The sequence below is a fragment of the Leptopilina heterotoma genome, unplaced genomic scaffold (assembly GCF_015476425.1).
Source record: "Leptopilina heterotoma isolate Lh14 unplaced genomic scaffold, ASM1547642v1 Lhet_353, whole genome shotgun sequence".
Classification (NCBI taxonomy): domain Eukaryota; kingdom Metazoa; phylum Arthropoda; class Insecta; order Hymenoptera; family Figitidae; genus Leptopilina; species Leptopilina heterotoma.
The window spans coordinates 80,543-101,605 of record NW_025111035.1 but is presented as its reverse complement, the minus strand read 5'-3'; the positions used below and the strand labels follow the sequence as shown (position 1 = coordinate 101,605).

Here is a 21,063-nt window from a genome sequence, read left to right as displayed (position 1 = left end):
TTTGCTTTTTTGATTTTTTAACACTAACTTTCTCAAAAACTTGACGTGCTAGAGCATTTTTCTTTTCAGATTCGTAATCAGTGTGAAAAAACTTAGGGGCAGAAAAAAATTCATTTTTCTCGGACAGTGTAATCAGTCTACCTTTCCTCAAAAATTTAATAAGTAATTATTAGATTTCAAAAAAAAAACCTTGCTCGGGATATAACATGGCTTATTGGAGTCGAGAATTAGTAATCTGATAACAGATTTTTAAAATTAAAAATCGCAGACGTATTATGTAGACTTAAATGAATAAAAATTGACCAGATTGCTTATTGAAACACTTAATTCAGTGACAAATGCTGTTTGGAAAGATTTTTTAAAAAGAAAGAGCAGTACTTTCAGATGACCCTACTAAACTTAAAAAAATTGATCTTGATGTTACATGACTTCAAAAATAATATGGTTTTTTTTTTTAATTTCTAAGAATAGTGAAAGTCGTAACAGAGACAACTAAAACTTCGGCTAATCTAGCGAAATTTTTAGTTGTTTCAGGTAAATATTTTTTTTCGTCAACAATTCTGAGTTCAGATTCAGATTTAACATGTCAAAAATCGTCGGAAAAGTATATAGTATATTATCCGGTTCTTAGTTCTGAAATTCGTCATTTTGCTGAGTTATAATACTTTCTCATGTGATGATAATGTAAAAATATTTTTTTAAAATAAAAATCATATACAATATAACGATTCTTCTTTTATTTCAAACATCGAAAAATGAAAATGTTGTATTTTAATTCACTAAAGACATTAAGGAAGATTATACGTAACTTGCGTGATATAAAGAATTATTATTATTAATAAGAGCAGAAAATTAGTTTCAACTCTATAATAAAAATGTAAATGTACTCTGAATAAATAAATTTTTAACTATATATGCTTTGATAGTTTATTTAATAATTTTCAATATTTCCATGAATTTTCGAATATGAAAATAATTCAAAAATTAAAATTTCTAAAACTAAAGTCACAATGAGTTGTATAATATATTGTTTATTTAATAAAATTGAAATAACGAACAAGAAAATGAAAATAAAAACATAATTTGAAAATTTTATTGAAAGAAAATAATTGTAAAAAGTTGAAGTAAAAAAAGCTTTCTTTTTAATCATATTTGTGAGTGATTGTTCCTCTGTGGCACAGCATATATTTGGAGGGGATTTTATTTATTCTCAGTACTCGGAAGAGAAACTTTCAATCTATCTGTGATTCAAGTCCCCGTCACTTGGACTTCTTAAGCAGTTTTTAACTCATGTGCGTTATTCGAAAATACTGATGTTTTTTCAGTGTTCTGTGAGAATTTTTCTTTAATTATCGGTTGACATGATAGATATCAATGAATTGTGTTTAACGTTCAAGTGAAATTAATGAATTGGTTACTGAAAATTAAAAAGTTGTATAGGAAGGATTAATTTGACGCATAAATCAAGGCACATTCATTTATATTGTAAGTTTATGATACATTGTTTGAAAAATCGATACAATTTTTGATTTTTGAAAGTAGTTTATTGTAAGCTTACGACAAGCTTGTATAGCTAGATTCGTACTTTATAATTTTAAAATTACTATTATTGTTAAAAATAAAAAACTTGGAAGTTGAATAAGATTTTAAAAGAAAAATGAGTTTTCAAAATATTTTAAAATGATTTTTTGTTTTATAATAAAAAAATTTAGTGAAAGACGGTTTCACCTATATTTATTAATTGAAACGTAATCTAGTTACTTGTGTGCCTACTTTCATAAATTGAATATACTTTATTTTTGTTTTATTTGGAAAATATGTATTGCTAATATTTAAAATGTTAACCCCCCATATATTGTGTTTCAAGACTTGTATTTTTTAAATTAGTTGTAAAAAGAAGAAAAACGATATGATTTTAAATTACTATCATTAAAATTTCTCTTTATGGACCAAGTTATAATTAATAATAAAGAAGATATTATAGGCGGAAGTAAAAAAAAATATAAAAATGTTAACTAACACTATTAAAGAAAATGACAAAGTGAAATATAACAGACAAAAAAATTATTGCCATTAAAAAATGACAAGATTAAAATATATTTTATTCCAAGAGAAAAATCTTGGGAGTAGAGAATAAAAAAGAGAAATTAGACCAAAAAGGGTTTAGTGTACAAACATTTAAGTACAAATAGAAATTTGTTTTCACTTTTCAATTCAAAATTATGACGCTAGAGCTTCTTGATGACAGCGCTTCCGGTTTACGAACATACCTCTTTATACACATTTTAATAAAGCAGATTTGTCCCTTCTTTTAATGTAATTATCTATTGTTTTGAAAAAATGCTTTTATAAAAGTGCATTTAGTTCAAGTAGGATTAAAAAGTTCTCATGAATCCCAACTACAAAAACCACTTATTAAATAATCACATATAATCAAAAATAAAAATTTGAAAAGAATATTGCAACAAAGTTTTCTTTTTTTTGAAATTTTGAACATTTAATATTAAATATTTCTTTATTTCTCAAAAACATTTTTTTCAAATTTCATAAAAATGCAAAGCAAAAAAAAAAAAAAACAAATAAAATGTGAGCGGTTTTAATAATTTTTGGCAAAAGTTTTTTCCTTAATAGAAAAAAAACACATATTTAGGGAAATCTATAAAAATCGTATGGCCGACATATTACAAACGTAGATCCGCCACTGACAATATCTAGGCCACAATGTTCCGTATTAAATCAGTAAAATGTGATAAAACTTTTTTTCACTTTATTCACAAATTTTATTCACCAGAGAGTTGATTTTTATAATACTCTTTCTATTTAGGGATAATAATTTTTTATTGAAATAACTATACCTAGTATGGAAAGAAAATATAAGTGAAAATATACATGATCAAAAAATTTAATTAATTTTAATTTAACATTGACTATTATAAACTACCTAAATGATTATTATTATCATTTTAATGAAATAAATTTTTAATCAACCGAAAACCATTTAATTCATAATTATTTTTTACAAATTCGGCATTGGTTATCTCAAAAATGATACACTTTAATTTAAAATTTCCCTTCTGTTTTACAGTGAAAAAAATTATTTGTTTCACACAAACGATTATTTGTCTATTATATAAAATAAATATTTATTTATATCGAATAATTTTTATTTAAGTAATTTAAATATAGTATTTGTAAATTATCTATTTTTTCCGAGGGGGTATTTACTGGTTTAAAACGTGTACACTCCAATACATTTATTACGCTAAAATTACACTTATTACCAAGTATTACAGGGCAATACAGAGATATGTCTAGGTATTACACCCACGTAATAACGTACTATTACGCGATATTACACGTCTATTACAAGAAGAGTGTACACTCCAATACGGGAGTATATACCCCCTCGATTTTTTCACTATTCGACGAATCAAAATTTCTAAACATTTCTATCAACTTTTTCTATTTTTGGAGTCAATTTTAATATAGTTTTTACGAGTTTTTATAAAAATTAACTTCTAAAATAGCAACACTTTTGCAGAGATTGTAAAAATAATACTTTTGCTTTTTTCGGAGTAAATTATATTAATTTTTTCTAATTTCCTATTTACTTTGGAAATAGAAACATTTATTCTTAAATGTTTTCTTAACCGAAAATAGTAAAAATTGTCAGAAATACTAAATAGTTAAATTTTTGATATGAGAAAAGTTGGTTTACTTAGATAATTACTTTATTTTTTTTATACATTTTTTACACTAAAAAAATGTATTTGATTTAAATAACCGATTACTTTGTCTATTATTATAAATAAATATTTACTCGAATCAAATAATTTGTATAATTATATAAAATTGATTGTAGGTATTTAAACATATAATTTTAGTATTTAAAGCAAATGCCATTTTGGTAATTTGATTTAAATATAAAAATTATTTGATAATAGAGAAGTAATCGCTTACCTATAAGTTTTATAGATATATTTTAGATTCTGATTTCAAACTTTATATTCTTCTATAATGCTTACATATTTCTTAGTTTTTGATTTATAATGTTGGGCGTATTTTTATTTTTTTGGTAAAATATATAATTATCTTTATTATTGTATCAACTGGAATGTCTGTATTTTTTAATATTTTTCAATTGTTAATAAATTTTACTCAAATTTTGTGTAATTTGATATGTATTTTAAATTCTGAAATTGACTTAATCTAGATTTAAGATTAAAAGTAGTCTACTTTTCAATATCTTTTGTTTTTATGAAATAAAAGGTTTCAGTTTGTTATTTTTGTCTAATTATTATTAAACAATTGTAATTTTTTTATTTTTTTAAATTTGTTTTTTTAAAAATATATTTTTCTTATTGTTATTTCTTTGTTTAATTCTCGTTGTTCATTGTATTATTTCTTAGGCTCGCTATTGAGAAAATCATTTAGATTTCGCAACTTTAGAGCAAATATTTATTAAATATTAACTCTATTCGAACATTTTACTATTTTCCTTATATATAATTTGCAAATTAATTTTCAATTATGTCTAAACAATATCGTTATTTATATCTTTTTCTCGATATTAAGTAATCTTTCCATACTTGTCTAAAATACACAAGAAAAGAATTTAGTTTCACGCTTGTCGAACACAAAAAATTTCATGGATCTCGTACAATCATTACGTTTTTTCAAGTTTCTACTAATTATTCCGTTATAGATTGATCCGTTATGTCAGATAAAAGATACGAGTGTTAGATATTTTTCTGCAAGGAAGCTGAACACTTGAATGGAATATATTAAGAATAAATAAAAAAAAAAAAAAAAACCAACAACAGAAGTGGAAAGTTATTAGGGAAATTTTCGTCAAGAGTTGAAAAAATAAGTTTTTTTTTATAATTTATAATACTCTTTTTATAGTTTAGATTAATATTATTATAAATGTGGAACTTTCGTTTTCTTTTTCTCACAAAAACTTCAAAATTTTAAAATAATTTTATAATTAAAAATACCTTATCCAAAAGGAAGCAATAATTGCAATTTTTCTTAGTTTGCAAAAAATGATACATTTTTAATATTTTATTTATTATTAAAAATTTAAATAATTCGAACTCATTTTGTGTAGTAAATTTAGCAGAAAAACATTAAAAGTTTAAAAAAAATATAAATTCTAATATATTTTTTATTTTTTTTGTATTAAAATAATTCGAAACTTCTATTTTGTATAATTTGAAGTTTTGTAGGTATTGAGAAAGGTTTAGAATAAAAAGAATATAAATTGAGTATAGAAACAGGATTTAAAATAATATTAAGGCGAAAGTGGAGGTGGTCTTTTCAAGAAAGTGTTTGTTGTCTACATGTAAGGGGCACACCCGACCTGCATTCCGAGTTTACTATTACATACCAAATAATTTTTCAATAGAGTCGTGAGAAAAGAACGGATGACCGGTACTGATATTATATCGATATATAGATACCACACATATATCGAAGAATTTTGTAACACTTTGCACAATTTTACACATACAAAGTTGTATCAAAAATTTCAAGCTTGTTGGTTAAATAATAATTAAGGAAGCAGATCTATGCTATATATAAATTATTAAAAGTAGTGCAAATTATTTTTAGGGAATGATAGAAAAAGGAATTTAAATATTTTAAAAAGTTGTTATATACTAGTTTCGAGAAATTGTAATATTACAGCTTTAAATTTAATTTAGTCATATAATTATATATATTTAAGTTCTAATGCAAAAAGAGAAAAAAACAAGTCAATAAGTTGGTTGACAACTTCTGGGGTCGAATTTTTTTTAGATATTTATTTATATAAGTAGAAGTTGATTTTTAACAGTAGTGCTCGCGATAGGTGTTCACATATGCACCAAGGCGGAAGTACATATGTGTAACTTGTCACCTTTTATAGGTTCTTTCCTTCTCTCTAAATATCTAAGTCAGTGTGGTAAATTCACTGATTTAGATTTAGAGAGTTCAATGCTTCTTGACTTTCTAGCATAGTAGTGTCAGCCCTGTTATTATTATTACTGTAATTGTTATATTATTTAGTCACAGTTTTACTTTCAATGTGCGCGCGGTTTAAATTATAATGTCTTTTTTATGACTCCTTGTTTAAAGTTTTAAACGAGACTTTTTCATTCCTTTAAATAAATACTCTGCTACAGTTACAATTTTATTTTTATAATAGTCAAAAACTTATTGTGCAATTCTGCCTTTTTTTTCTTGATGGAAATAAAAATAAATATGAAATGTGGTATAATTTAAAAAGAGAGCGTTCTATTTGACTTTCCTTTTATTTAAATGGAAAGTCAAAATGCCTTAATATAATTTAGAGCAAGACTGGTAACCTCTATAAACACAAAAGTTTTTGGAGAAGGAATTTTAATGCCTTTCGAAAATTTACAGTTTTAGACTTTTTAATGCAAATTGAATAACTTGTTTTGGAAAAATTCGAATTTCTATCTTTCGAACACGTTATCGATATCTCATGGAAAAATTAGGAGCAGGAAATTGGTAGAAACATACGCACATATATAATAAATAATGTAAATCAGTCACATGCAACATAACACATTTAACAATACTATGTACATAAGAGTAGTTTCATAATTAAGATCACTATTCACTTCTTCTTTTTACTTAAAAAGAAATTTATTCTCGAATTTACTTTTTTTATTACTATTTTTTAAAATTTTATTCACAAATACTAAAGTTTATATTGACTGATGGTATAGAATTGTTTGAAGAAAGAAAATTGTTTTAAAAAATTTAAATTTCTCTTTAGGTCATTTGGTAAAGTGTAACGACTGACTACTTCCTTTTTTGTAAGATGTTGTTAATTAAAATAGATTAGAATGGTTTAAATATTTCTTTTCTTTTTCTTTACTTGTTTTATATACTCTCTACGAGAATATTGAAATATATCAATGAGTACGAAAATTGTTATGGTTAAATTTTCCATTTAATTAAAATAAATTAACATGATTTCTACTTTGCATCGAAGTAAAATAAGTTTCTAAGAGTATAATCACTTTAAGTAAATTGAATGTCCGTCTTTTTAATGATATAATATAATTTTATTAGACCATTAAAAAGACTTCAATTAATTCATTATTGCAAAATACAATTTTGCCCGCACAAAAATTGGTCACTTAAAAATTATGGTCAAATCAGAATATTCTGTAAAGCTCGCTGTAAAGTGTATAGTAAAAATAATGTTATAAAAAATTATTCAATGTCTTATGATGAATAACTTTGTTGTAACTGGAGAAATTTAGTATTTAGTGAAAACTTTAGTAAATACTGGCAATTTTTAAATCAAGTTGTTTCAAATAAATTCACTTCTTAACATTTCGATAAATCTGCTGTCGTTATCAAAAATTATAAAATAAGTTGTCAATTTAATTTTAAAACTACAAACAAATTAATAAATTGTAAAAATAAATAAACAGAAAAAATGAAATGAAAAAGGAAAAGTGAAAGTGAAAATCATTTATATTTTGTTTTACTTTAAAACAACCTTGATAATTATTTTGATTTTTAATTTTATACATCTAACAAGAAATGAATTGTTCATAATGTTGTAAAAAATTTAAATTGTAGTTAAAAATTAAACTATTTGTCTTAGTAGTATTTCGAAGTATTTACTAGAACTTTAGTATAGATAATGACTTAGGTATTAAAGGTTGTTACACGCTTATTAGAGGTTTCATTTCTAATTGCATATAAAAAGTCAAGACTATTAATTTACTTTGGTTTAAAAGTTTTTAATTTTTTTAGACAATTTTTTTATCTTTTTTTCTAAAAAAAAGTTTTTTTCAATAATTATATTCTCGATTTAACAAGTGTTTGATTAATCACAATAAATACCATATAAATATCATATATTCATGTCAATTAGAAGTATTTAATAGTTCTTTAGAAATTTTTCGATTTTGACATCAAATTAAAATAAAAAAAAGTCGCAGGTGCTTAATAGAGTCGTAAAAATGGTACTAAACGTACAATTATTCTACTAATAGAGAAAGGTTTTTATTAATACTTTTTTTTAGGATAGTAATGTTATATATGTGATTTTCCTTTTTTAAAAAAGAATGAGAATTTCTTTTACATCCAAATATGAGTTTCCGTATTTATTACAATGACTAATCATCATTATTCGTTACTCCTCTAGATACTTTCTTTTTAATTCGTACTAATGACACCAACGTATATATTGCAGTTACAAATGTAAAAGTAACTTGTCAGCTTTATTATACAAGAGTACTAAGACAGTTTTAATGCATTACGCATTAACACTGTTAATGTTAGATATTAACACCCCGTGAACTGCATTGGCTAAAAAAAATAGTACTGACAACTAGTTTTGTTGATTAAAACATTTCTACTATTTCCAGATTTATAATTACTAATATAGCAGCGTATTTCTCTCTCGCGGACGCTCGATTGGTGTAATTTTCTTTATTATTCATCTATGACTTTGGATTTTAAATTATTTTTTATGTAAATAATTATTAATAGGTGTATTAATTACATAAACCGAAAAAACTTATTTTGTTGAATTTCAGAACCAAAAACCGGATGCTACTTCTCCGACGGTTTTTTGATATGGTGAACCCAAATCTGACCTTAAAATTGCTCCAAAGCGTCAAGTTTATAAGATATTCTAACATAAAAGTGTAAAACACTTGTTTTATTATAACACCAAGAGAAATTATTTTTCTAAAAATTTTTACGTCATCTGAAAGTACTTGAAAGATTCGTAATCAGCGAGCCCAAAAACCCCCGAGTAACAAGTTTCATAAGCGATAATCCGTTGAGTTTTTAAAAATTCTGACGCTATATTAGTTCCGCCATTTTGAATTTTGAATTTCTGATTTCAAATACGTAATCCTTGACAAAAAAATTAAAAATATTACAAGTTTGTAGTTGCTTCATTCTTATTTACTTTTGAAGCTAACTCGGATAAAATATTAATAAAAATAAATTGACAAAAATTTACAAAATCTTTAACTTTAATAATCTCAAAAAACAATATTTTGGAACTAAAATGGTTTTTTAAAATTTTTAAATGGTTTTTACATGGGGAAAAAATAGTAAAAAGTAGCTATCGAAAAATTAAATTTGACGATTAAAAAAAACTCGTTTCATTCGATTACAAAAATTCGAATCGATTATAGTAGGTTTTAGTAGATGCAAAGCTCTTGATCTTCAAAAAATTATTGTTCGTTTCTTGGTTCTGAAATTCGCTAAATTTTGGTTAGGCTTTGTTATTATAATGATTAATATAAAGTTATTATTTTTCTAATTAAGTAGGTAATCTTTAAATTTGAGTCAATTAAATGGTATTTGCTTCAAATAGAATTTATTTGACTTATTAAATAAAATTTATTTGATTCAAGTAAATATTTAGTTGATAAACGACAATTTATTGATCATTTGAGTCAAATAAATTTTTTGTTCAGTGAATATCCATATAAAAAATTTGAATAATGAAGATACAAATTAGTTGATTTACAAGTTAATCTTTTTGACACCTTTTTATTACCTGCTTTATAAATTATTAATAATTTACTAATTTATAATTATCTTAACCAGATTAAAAATGTGATAAAAATATAATAAAAGTGAAGAAGTTGGAAAAATTAACGAAAAATTGTCCATTTTGTCCATTTATAAATTTTCATATTTTTACCTCTATGGGTATAGTACTTTTGATAGTCACGAAAAAAAATTCGAGGAAGTATGTATATATATGCATAGACAAACGTTTGTTTCCTAGAATATTTAACTTTATATTACATTTGACCATTCCTATAGCAATGGAGAGTAGAAAGGATGTTGCTTATACTTCTTGTAAAGAGAGAAAGGTGTCCTCCTTTCAACGCGTGTCCCGAATCAATAATTACTCGTATTAACTTTGAATTGAGTTCGGCGGTATAACTTAAGACCAAAGATTCTAACATAAAGTCGTCTACATTTTTCTCCAGACAAATTTTACAAGAAAGTTAGGATTCCTATTCTTTCCAATACGATGGTCAATGAACTTCTCTTATAAAAATACGAGAAAGACATAATATATCCTCTATCAAAGAAGGAGAAGAGAAACAAAAATTTGATCATTATAAATTTTTCTAATTCTATAAATGCCAGTTACCGTTATTTTGAAAAATGACTTGTCGAAATAAAAAATTTCATAACTTTTGTAGGACAAGCCCACCCAGATAGCGCTCAAGTTTTCAGAAATTTTCTATCAAGTTTGCAACGAGGTTTACAATTAGAAATTATTATTGAAAATTTTACAATCAATATGCAAAGTTTTCCATCATATTTTTTTAAAAAATCGAAAAACTTTTTTTCAAGGTGTTTGTAATTTGCGTAATTTGCTACAAATAACTCCGTCAAAGGCAAGGTCATTTTAGAACACAGCTCTAATAGCTATCATGAAAAGTCATGGTGTACACTTAATTAATTTTAATTCTAAAAATTGTCAACTTCTTGCTGCTATGAAATTTATGCTATAGAAATCGAAACGAATATTTTCTCTATTTTAAAATTACTTTTAAATAATATTGTAGATAATTAGTCTATTCGATGAGCTTTAACAACATTTTTATTGTCAAGTTAACTGTATAATTATTTAATAGTTATCATTACTTTCCGCGCTACGGTAGACTTCAACAACATTATATTAATTTCAATTTCACTGTTATTATATGTATATCTATAAGGAAAGAAATTTTTATCAAAAATTTCACTCTCCCTGGAATATATTTTACTTTCCGTATTTCGGCGGAATTTAAACATTTTTTCGAAGCGAACAAGTAAACGTTTTTAATTTTGTTTGTTTTTCAGTATAAAAACATTTTTAATTTACTTCTTGTGCGTTCCATATAAATTATAAATTATCAATTTTTGTTTTTTGAAAAGCAATTACATTAGCAATAATTAGAAAGTAAGGCGTCAATACTGCGAATCAGTACTGGTTTTCAGTATGGCACGTTTTATTTTAGAAACTCTCTCATTTTTAATTACAGTAGAACCTACCCAGTAAACAGCGAAGAATTTGATGAGAATTCAAAAGTTGGAATTCTTTTCAATGGGCTAGTTTACCTCATAATTTTATCTAATCTATCTAAAGTTTTTGAAAGGTGTCTTATTAGTAGTATTTTATGGTTATATTTTAGCCCAAAATTATTTCAGGAACATTTCTTCCCAGTCGTTCTACATCTTCCATGCTTATTACGTTTTTACAGAAAATTGAACTTTACTTAAAAAATCATAATCAGATTTATGTAGTTTTCACTGAAATTTCAAAAACATTTGACAGTATCAATCGCGTTGTATTGTTATGGAGAAACTACATGACCTTGAGTTACCTGAAAAAAATGCTGCTCCCTATTTCTTCATACAAAATAGGCAACAATTTTTTTATTGCTTAAATATTTCTGCCCCAATCAATGATATCAAAGTTTGTGAGAAGTTACAAACTAATATAAATTCATTAATCAAATGGTGTATTAAAAATGCTCTTCTTTTAAATGTTTCGAAATGTAAAGTTATGATCGTTACTACGAAAGGTTTTTTTTCCAGTGATTTTTCTTATACTATTAATCAAGTGATCTCTTGGACTTATTCTACAAACATGTCATAAAAAGTTTCTTAAATTTATTCATTGTAAACTCAATGGATTTTATCCTTTACCTTGTTCGGATTATCCTGAATTATTTTGTCATGTCAATCAGCTGTATAATTAATAATATTCCCCAATTTCAAAATGTATAATTATTATAGTATAAACTCTATGGTTATATAATGGAAGATTTTGTTTGTTTGTAATATATAATTATAATATAATATAATATATAATAATTAATAACTATATATCTGTTTTATCTTTCCACTAGGCTATGGATAAAACCATAATATTAATTTTAATTATTAAATTAATATTTTGGACACAAACTGAAGCCACAGAAAGATGGTCACGACAGATTGCAAATAGTGATTGGGTTCCACTAACAAATCATAGACATAATCAAAGAAGTCATAGTCACTCACAAGAAAATGTATTTGCATCTTCTTTGCAAACAAATAGAGCTTCACCTGTATCACTTTCACCACCTCTTCAGAAGCAATATGAGGATCAGTTGTTGCAACTACAAAAAACTCAAGAAAGTATCCAAAAGCTCCTAGACCTTCAAGACCAACTGAGAATTCAGCAACAGCTCCTTCAGGTAACCATTATTTTAATATAATTATATGTATACTGTTGAAGACATTTAAGAAGATAACATCACTCAAAGCACTCAACAAATTTTTTTGAATAATTTAGTTTAAAAAGAACTATGCAAGTCATTAATATTCCTAATTTCTTTATAATCATTGTTGATATAATTATTCACTTAACAAAGATAATTTATAAATATGTTAATTAATTAAATCGATAAATTACATAAAAGCTGTCAGGAGTTGTGATAATCATAGCCGGCTACTCCAAAGTGATTGCGAGACTATTAGTACAAATAATTACAAAGGGATACGTAGACGGGACAAGACAATCTTGTTACACAAATTAGTACTGATTCGTTAATCAATACTAATTCGTGTGTGACAAGTTGTTTCATTGATCGATCCATCAATTTGTCAAGTTTAATCAATATTAATTTAAAAGAAACTGCAAGATGTAAACATGCCTAGAAGTAATAACTGATAGTTGGATTCCCGTTTACTGCCTTTTACCATTATTTACATTTAGCTCTAAAACATTTAATACTTTTACATATGTTGAAAGTATATGTAATAATTTTGTTGCAGTTAAGGTATTGCTTAATATAAATGTTTTTATGCATTAAAGACTTGCACTCAGTACTAATGGCTAATGGCACTTTAGTTTTATTTTTACTCTTACATACCATTTTTGTATTACATTTAATTTATATTTTTTAATACAAAACAACATATATAAATTTATACTTATTTGTTAGTCGCACGCATATATTCAGGATGGTATTAAAAACCAAGAAGGAGAAAAAGAGTCAATTCAGCAAAGTAGGATACAAAATCTACAAGCAGTTCCTCAATTAGTTCCAGAGAATTTAACGCCACCAAATTCTGGATTCAAATCGTTGCCACCACTTTTTTCTGAATCAAATCAGCATTCAAAAAGCGATAGGCATAAATTAAGAAACTATGGAACAGCTAAACATCATCAAGACTCTGATAATCGATATAAAGTTAATACAGAACAGTATCTTAAGGATGCAAAACAGGATACAACATCAGATGAATTATTTGAAAGTCATAAACGTTATAAAACTGATAATAAGATTAAATTCCCATCACAGACATGGACAAAGCCAGATGAATCAGATGATGAAGAGGTATTTAAATAAAATTTTATTAGTAACAAAAGAAATTAATTAATTAAAAATTTGTGCTTTTTTTAATATAATAATTCAAATTAATTTCAGATTCAGTTAGTCTATGTACCAGCAGAGGCACTTCTTGCAAAAGGTCAAGAAAAGAATGAAAAAGATCGGTCACAAAAAAAGCAAAATTACAATAACTATCAGGATAACTCGGGAATTCATTTTCCACCAGGAATGTTAAACCAAAAAAGTTTTTCACTTAAACATTTTGATCAGTCGCCCGAGAGTATAAATGAAGAGGGTCAATTTTTCAAAGAAGAAATAAAAGAAGTGACAAGAAATTTCGAACCAGAAGCAATAAAAGATGAAAATAAACAAAACGAGTATCAAAAAGTGTATGAGGGTAGAGATAAACAGGAACAAGAGAGGAGAAAACCTGCAAGTAGAACAAAAGAAGGTAGAATAAGGCAAAATCAAAATAAATATGAACAATATAATAAGCAAGCTGCTCTAGAGAGGAAGAAAGATTCGGAATATCAGAAAAATATCAATTATCAAAATGACATGGATTATTCGAGAGAACTACATAGATTAAAAGATACTATTAGTCAAGAAGGAAGTTTGCCACGACAAAGAGAATTAGAAAAACATTCATACCAATCAGCTTTTAGGGAACACCTTCCTTCTAGAAATGAACAATATATGAATCAAGATCTTTATTTTAATGAAGAGAAGATCCCACAATCACAATCATTGATACATAATGGACAACACCAACAATATTCTACAGAAGACGTTAACAATGTTACAAATAATAGGAAAAATAAGTATCGACCTCAGATTGAGCAACGTTATGCCACTTATAATAAAGATGATATGACAACAACTCCCTTGTCTCCCAACCAACCACCTTTATCTATTTATATGGCAACGAACTTAGATGCTCAAAATGTTGATGTAAACCATTTACTTGAACTTCTTCAAAATGCAAAGACAATTGCAGTAATCGATACCGTCCTTCCCAACACACCAAAAGTATTCGTTGGACCAGCATATCTGGATAATTTAGTTGGATACGTTAAATTTGACCTACCCTATTTGTCTTCAATTGAACATTATTTATTAGAAAAAGATTTAAATAGATTTCCATTCTTTGTAGCTCCTCTAAGTTTCGTACCACCTCGCAATTATTTCAAAATTCCTTTCCCAGCTCCTCATATTGGATCTATTATTGTCAGTCATATTGAAAAGACTACAGAAACGGAATCATATAAAAACCGTCAAAATTCTAGTCCCTCAACAGAATTTAATTCATATACTTTCAATTCTTATCCAACATCAAATGATAAAATTGAAACAACAACAGAATTTAGTACAGGAGTTAGTAATTCCGCTATATACAAAGAACCACAATATTACCAAGATCGAAAACCTACATCTGCTTCAGTATTCGAAAAAGAAGAACAATTAAAAAATACGGATTATTTTAATACCTACCCTACATCATCAAATTACCGTGATTCAAGTTATGTAACTCCTTCTTATCAGTCAAATTTTCCACAAAGTACATTACAATATGAACAGGATACGTTAAGTGATATTCAAACAGGAAAACAATCATATACCCCTACGTACGTGACTGGTAACCAAGAACAAGTTGTAGATCACCAACATATCCAGTCTAATGTTGAACCTTTGGGTCCTCCTGCTACTAATAATTACTATACTTCTCATTATGAGTCAGAAAAAAAACCAGTTACTAAATCAAGTCAATACAACTTATCTGCAAAATTACCAGCAATATCCTCACAGTTGCCTGGATTAGTAAATTCTTTAATGGAGAAAAGTGAAGAGATTCCTCCATTGACGACTCCACTCACGACAAGTACACCTGCTGCAACAACTGAAACACCAACTACAACTATACGCAGTCGTGGAAGACAAAGGTTTGACTAACATATCTCAATGGGCACAAGGGCATAGTTATTCTTTGTCCATTAAGATATTAAATATATTTATTAAATCAATGTTACAAAAAATATTTCATCTTTTCTTCATTACTATAGTATTCAAGATTAAATTTGCCTTATAAAATACTTTTGTTAAAATTTTTAATTTATTCAACTCTATAACTGATTTAGTTTCTCTATAAGATGAATTTATAAACTATTTTATTCTTAGGGGAAGAGTTGTAACAACAAAAAGTACAACTTTGCGTCCACCTGTGAAATCATCAACAAGCAGATCCCAGAGACCATTCACTAGATCTAGAACGCGTTTAACTACAACTACAGAACAGTATCAAAGAAACCCATATGACCCTAAAAAAAGTAAACCAGAAACGACTAATGTACATTATACAGAAAATGAATCTCGCAATCCTTTAAATGCGAAACATCCGAAAGTAAGAGGAAGAACTCATAAACCAAATCAGCCAAAGGTGAGAATTAGAAAATTAAAAGTTTTTTTATATAATTATTTTATTCTAATTAGTAGGGATTCTAAAAAGTCAAATATTTACTAATTTTAGAACTTATAAAATTGTCTTCTAGATTTCAGATCGGTTGCCAAATGAAGGAGTTTTTCCGTCTAGTCAGCAACAAGGAGGAAAGACCTATTCACATCACAGTTCCACAGCTTATCAAATGAGTGATGATGAAGTTTCAAGATTACAGAGTAACTCTAATTCTCAAGATTATACAAATCAAGCTCATCATTTAAAACCTTCAGATTTTGAAAATCATCAAATTTACCAACAAGATCGTCAATTTAGAAATGAAACTGATCTTTCTCCAATTGTAAATGCGGAACATAATAAGGAATTGGTATATGATTTAAAATATCATACAGCAGCAACACCGACACCAGTAAAAGATTATTCTTATTACCAATCTAAAAAAAGTGGAAATAAAGAATATGCAAGTGTTGATCCTACCCAAGTATCTGAAGTAGATGAACCTTATCAGCAAGATTACCTACAATACAATGGTGCTTTTCCAAGTCAAGTTAATCAGAATTCACCAAATGATAATTACGAATCAACTGAAAGATTAAATTTTGAAAACTACCAAACTGGAGTCACGAATAGTTTTGATAATTCACAATCTGATTATTCTATTCAAAATGGAAAACAGTTTAACTATGATACACAAGGTCATACGACAGACCAATCAACAGCAAAAGTAAGTATTATTTGGAATCATGTCATCAATTTTTAAATGTTTTGTAATTAAATTTTAGTTCTTGAGCAACTCTTCTATTTAATTGTATCTAATTTATAAACTATTTTATATTTGAATAAGTTTCCATTTTGAAACAATTCTACTATAATCATCTTTTGGTTAATAAAAAGTAATAATTTGAATAAATTTGGTTTAGCTGTTGACAGATTTCCCTGTAACGCCATCAACGATAAATACACATTTGTCTGGACCTACTAGAGAAAAGACAAGAGAGCACTCACATGGTCGTGTTCAACCAGAACTACAAACTCATCATGAAAAATCACAACCTGAGTTCGTTCGTTTTAGTTCTGCAATACGCCAACAAACAAAAAAACCATCACCACATTTAGTAAACCGAAATAGAGAAAATGTGTCTTCTCGATTAAAAACACGTACTCGACCAAATCATAAAGACTCACAAATTCAAACAGATGGTCAGGAATATGTAAGAATTCAATCGGCCTTGAATGAAAAGGACTCCATCGTCACATCTGCGACACCAGAATCAGTAACTACTTTCGAAACATCAGATGGCTTAGAAGAATACGGTTTTGTAAGGGCGCCAAATTTTCAGCCTTCACAATCTGAAGAGAATGTTCAGAATTTCCATTTGAGAACAAAGGAAAATCAGGTAATACTCAAATTTGTTATTATATAATTTATATTTTTCTTGAAATAACAGATATTAATGTGAAATGTTTAAATTGTTTTATAGGAATACTAATATTTTTAATAAATTTTTTCTTTAACTTGAATACCAAAATCCATACTTATTACTGACATTTTCTGAAAAATTGAAATCATTAGTTTTTAAATATGATCCTACTTTTTAGGGACGCATAAAAAATGAACCAGAAAGTCCTGCAGTGTATTCAGAAACAGTTCCACAAAGACACGATACCAAGAAACGCCCAACATATCTATCTTTCAACAGAAATTACCCTAATAATGTAGCAACAACAATGCGTACGTCTATCTCTCCAGAACAACATAAAGATACCGGGAGTCTTAAATCAAAGACCGAAGAAACTAAAACTACTAAAATTCGCGGCAGAGTAAGAAGACCTGGCAGAAAACGAACTACGACAACAACTACTGAAGCTGCATTAGAAGATCGTAATGAATTGCAATTTAATGAAAATTATTTCCATATGGCGGATGTAACTCCAAAAAGTTTCTCCTCGCCGAATAATAAGCAGTTATATTTCAATCGAAGAAATTTACCCAATCGTAAACAAGAAAACTTAGAAGTAAGTGCAAGTTGTTAAATGACCTTTTAATTTTTTTTCGGCCTCAACAAGATTTTGAATAAGTTTTTAAATAAAATTTTCTGATTTATTTTTCAGATCTCTCAAGAATTTGTACTTAACGTACCAAAGTCAAATGATGACCAAAGTGAACAATCTACTATTTCATTTCAAAAGCATAACATAAACAGTAATGCCGCTAAAAAATTTTTACCACAATTTGAATCGTCTGATATTTACGAAGCAGAAAGTCAGTGGTCCACAAAAGTATCAAACAATGTGTTCCAGCAAATACACCCACTTCACAATACAACAGATTTAGTAAAGAATGACAATTACACACAGATTGTAGAAAATAAAGAAAATTTTGATGAAACCACTACTTATGGTTCAGACATTAATGACAATATTAGCATTGAAACATTGACTAATTATGAAAATATTTTCAATCAAGATTCAAATGAAAATTTTAATATGGACCAAACTGGAATTCCTGAAATTATGACATCTATTTTAAACAATAATAATAGTGACGAGGAAAATAATAACTATAATGATGATAGTAGTAATCACTACAATAATAACGAAAATATCAACAACAAGAATAATGTAAATCTAGAAAGCGCTACAGTTCAAACAAGTTATGAATTGCTACAAGATAAAATTAAAGACGACTCAGAGAGGGATGTTACAACAGTATTTCCTTTGAAAGAGCCCACTCGCAGAAAGGTAAACTAAATTAAACGCTTTATTTCTCCGAGTCTGTCAGACCTTTTTTATTGTTTAATATTAACAAGTTTAATTTTATAATATTTTATTTCCATTTTTTAATTTTAACATAAGTTACAAGAATTAAAAATCCATATTGCGTACAGTAATTCAAGGTGAAATAATTAGATTACATTTTTTAGGTTGGATTTCGAAAGCGAAAAGTCAAAATCAGGGTTCATCCAATTCGTGAACAATTTGTAACCGCTGAATCACAAAATTATGGTTCTCCAATTAACACATTCAATAGGCAGTCTGGTAAAGATCATATGATTGATGATATGTTCCGTGATGAGAAACCAGATTTCCGTGTACGCGAGCAAACAAGTTCTGACATAAATAATGACTATATGGAGATGTTCAAGGAACCTAACGAATCTATTGAAATGATGAAAGAAATCTCGAAATTACCATCAATTGTTACTGAAAAAGATAACAATAAAAATAAACAATTAACTGATGAAACGACAATAACTGTTGGTACAACAAATACAGCAAAAATAATTAATTTTGATAAAAGTTTAGATTTCACCGAAAGTCCAATTTCACATTTAACTAATGCTAAAGAATCTAAAACGCAAGAGGAAAAAATCCAAGCACAGACGGAAGAATCAACAAAGTCTTTAAATGACATCAAAGTAAACAATATTACCGATAATAAAATAAATTTATCAACATTTGGTCACCCAAAAAATCATAGATTAGAGTGGAGTGAATTAAAATCTACCAATTTGTCTCTTTACAATATTGCTAAGAATGAAACCTTGAGTTCCAGAACTCAGACAATGATGGAAAACGTAAAGGATGGAGGCAGAAGAGAGGAAAATAAAGACAATAAAATTACTGACTACGTTCAAGCTATTTTTGATAGCATAAACAATGATAATGAAAGTAGGAAGGTTGAACGAAGTTTTCTACGACCTGTTCAATTTGCAAATCATCAAGCATCTTCCCATTCCTTTGAAGATATAACAAAATTACAAAAAACTAACGATACTAATTCTAATATGCCGAGTAAGCTCTCTCCAAAATTACCTGAAGTTACAAAATTAGGAGAAGTTTTAAGAACATCAACAACGACAAAAGTTTCACATATGACTGAAATTTGTTATCGCGGTCGGTGTGTCATGTCAAAACCAAAAGTAGATCATTCTACGTAAAATTAAGTTATTCGGTTGATTTAATTTTGCCTTTATTTTGTTTTAAATTTTAATTAAAAGAGATTGAAACAGTTCTTTAAAGGTAAAATGCAGTAAAATGCAACCATTAAGAACAATGGTTTATCAAAAATATAACCGAATTATATTTTTTCGTTAATTATTTATTTGTATGAAGTTGCGATAATATTTGATAGGTTACATTTCATTGTTTAAAGTTAGAATTAAAGTTAAAAATTTTAGAAGAAAAAATAAGACAAAAAATGTAATAAAACTTTAGAATACACAATTAAAAATCAAGAAAACAGCACAAAATAAAATTAAACAAAGGTGAAGAGCTTGAAAAGTTTTATACTTGCCTAATTTATTTTATTGAATGTGCTTTATTAAAGAAAGACAAAATTTCTGTGAAAATTGTACGAAATACTTTGGTTTGCAGTTATAGAGTTTGAATATGTTCCGCTTGTGAACTATGATGAGAGCAAAAGACATAAATTAAAAACATTTATTAGTTTAGGAATAATCTGCTTTATGTAAAAATAAATCAAAAATTAAAAATAGACTTTAGTATTAATTTACCTTCTCCTGCAAAAAATATTTTCTAATTTAATAGATTAAAATTGGTCTGTTAAATGTTTACAAAATTTAATTTTGACTTACTCGTGTACTTTTGACTACGAATCTGATATCTGTTTTTTAAAATTCAAAACGGCAAATCTAATATGCCTGATCAATTTTTAAAATTCGCTTTTAAATTGCTTTAATTTCTTGGGTATGTTTAAGGTAGATGAATTCGAATCCATATTCAAAAATGCAAATAAAAATTCTTCATGGCGGACTCAATATGGAGAACAAAATTTCAATTGTCGATCTTTAATCATTCGAAACTAGTTTGCACTGTAGGTACAAATTTTCAGGTCTACTTTGACTTACAAAATTTTTTTTTGAATACATCAAAATCGTCACTTATAACAACAGAATTTTCCGAAAAATCTATATCACTCTTAATTTATCTTAAAAATATCTTTTTATAAAAATCTCAAAGACATCTAATGGACAAGACATAGAACATCTTTAGCAAGTCCTAAAGACCTCTCTTGTCAAAGTCCACAAAAGACGTCAGAAAAAACATATCCTTAGGATGTCTTTTGAAAAAGAGTTCCCATTTGGAATTGGCATTGGTCTTTAAATTTAATGTCCCCTTTTATTTCTTCTAATAAGTAAAGTAAGTAGGTTTCTATAAATTTTTTTTTTAAAGTTACAAACTTATAACAAACTATTTAAATAAAATATAGAT

The 21,063-nt window shown here is 26.9% G+C and overlaps 1 protein-coding gene across 1 annotated transcript; it reads left to right on the top strand.

The window, feature by feature from the left end:
* The first annotated feature begins 1,230 nt into the window (after positions 1-1,230).
* LOC122505320 (putative uncharacterized protein DDB_G0291812) lies at positions 1,231-20,326 on the top strand. The gene is made up of 10 exons (XM_043616829.1): positions 1,231-1,485; positions 11,907-12,236; positions 12,987-13,382; positions 13,473-15,316; positions 15,552-15,810; positions 15,923-16,552; positions 16,749-17,225; positions 17,428-17,844; positions 17,941-18,570; positions 18,753-20,326. Exons 2-10 carry the CDS (start codon positions 11,910-11,912, stop codon positions 19,767-19,769), a joined length of 5,997 nt encoding a protein of 1,998 aa, XP_043472764.1. The 5' UTR covers positions 1,231-1,485; positions 11,907-11,909; the 3' UTR covers positions 19,770-20,326.
* Positions 20,327-21,063: the final 737 nt, after the last annotated feature.

What these genes read in the sequence shown, in the direction of transcription:
- LOC122505320 (XM_043616829.1), top strand. Translation starts at nt 11,910, where the DNA reads ATGGATAAAACCATAATATTAATTTTAATTATTAAATTAATATTTTGG. An exon ending in TTCAGCAACAGCTCCTTCAG is followed by an intron (nt 12,237 to 12,986) that starts GTAACCATTATT and finishes CTTATTTGTTAG; the next exon opens with TCGCACGCATATATTCAGGA. An exon ending in ATGAATCAGATGATGAAGAG is followed by an intron (nt 13,383 to 13,472) that starts GTATTTAAATAA and finishes AATTAATTTCAG; the next exon opens with ATTCAGTTAGTCTATGTACC.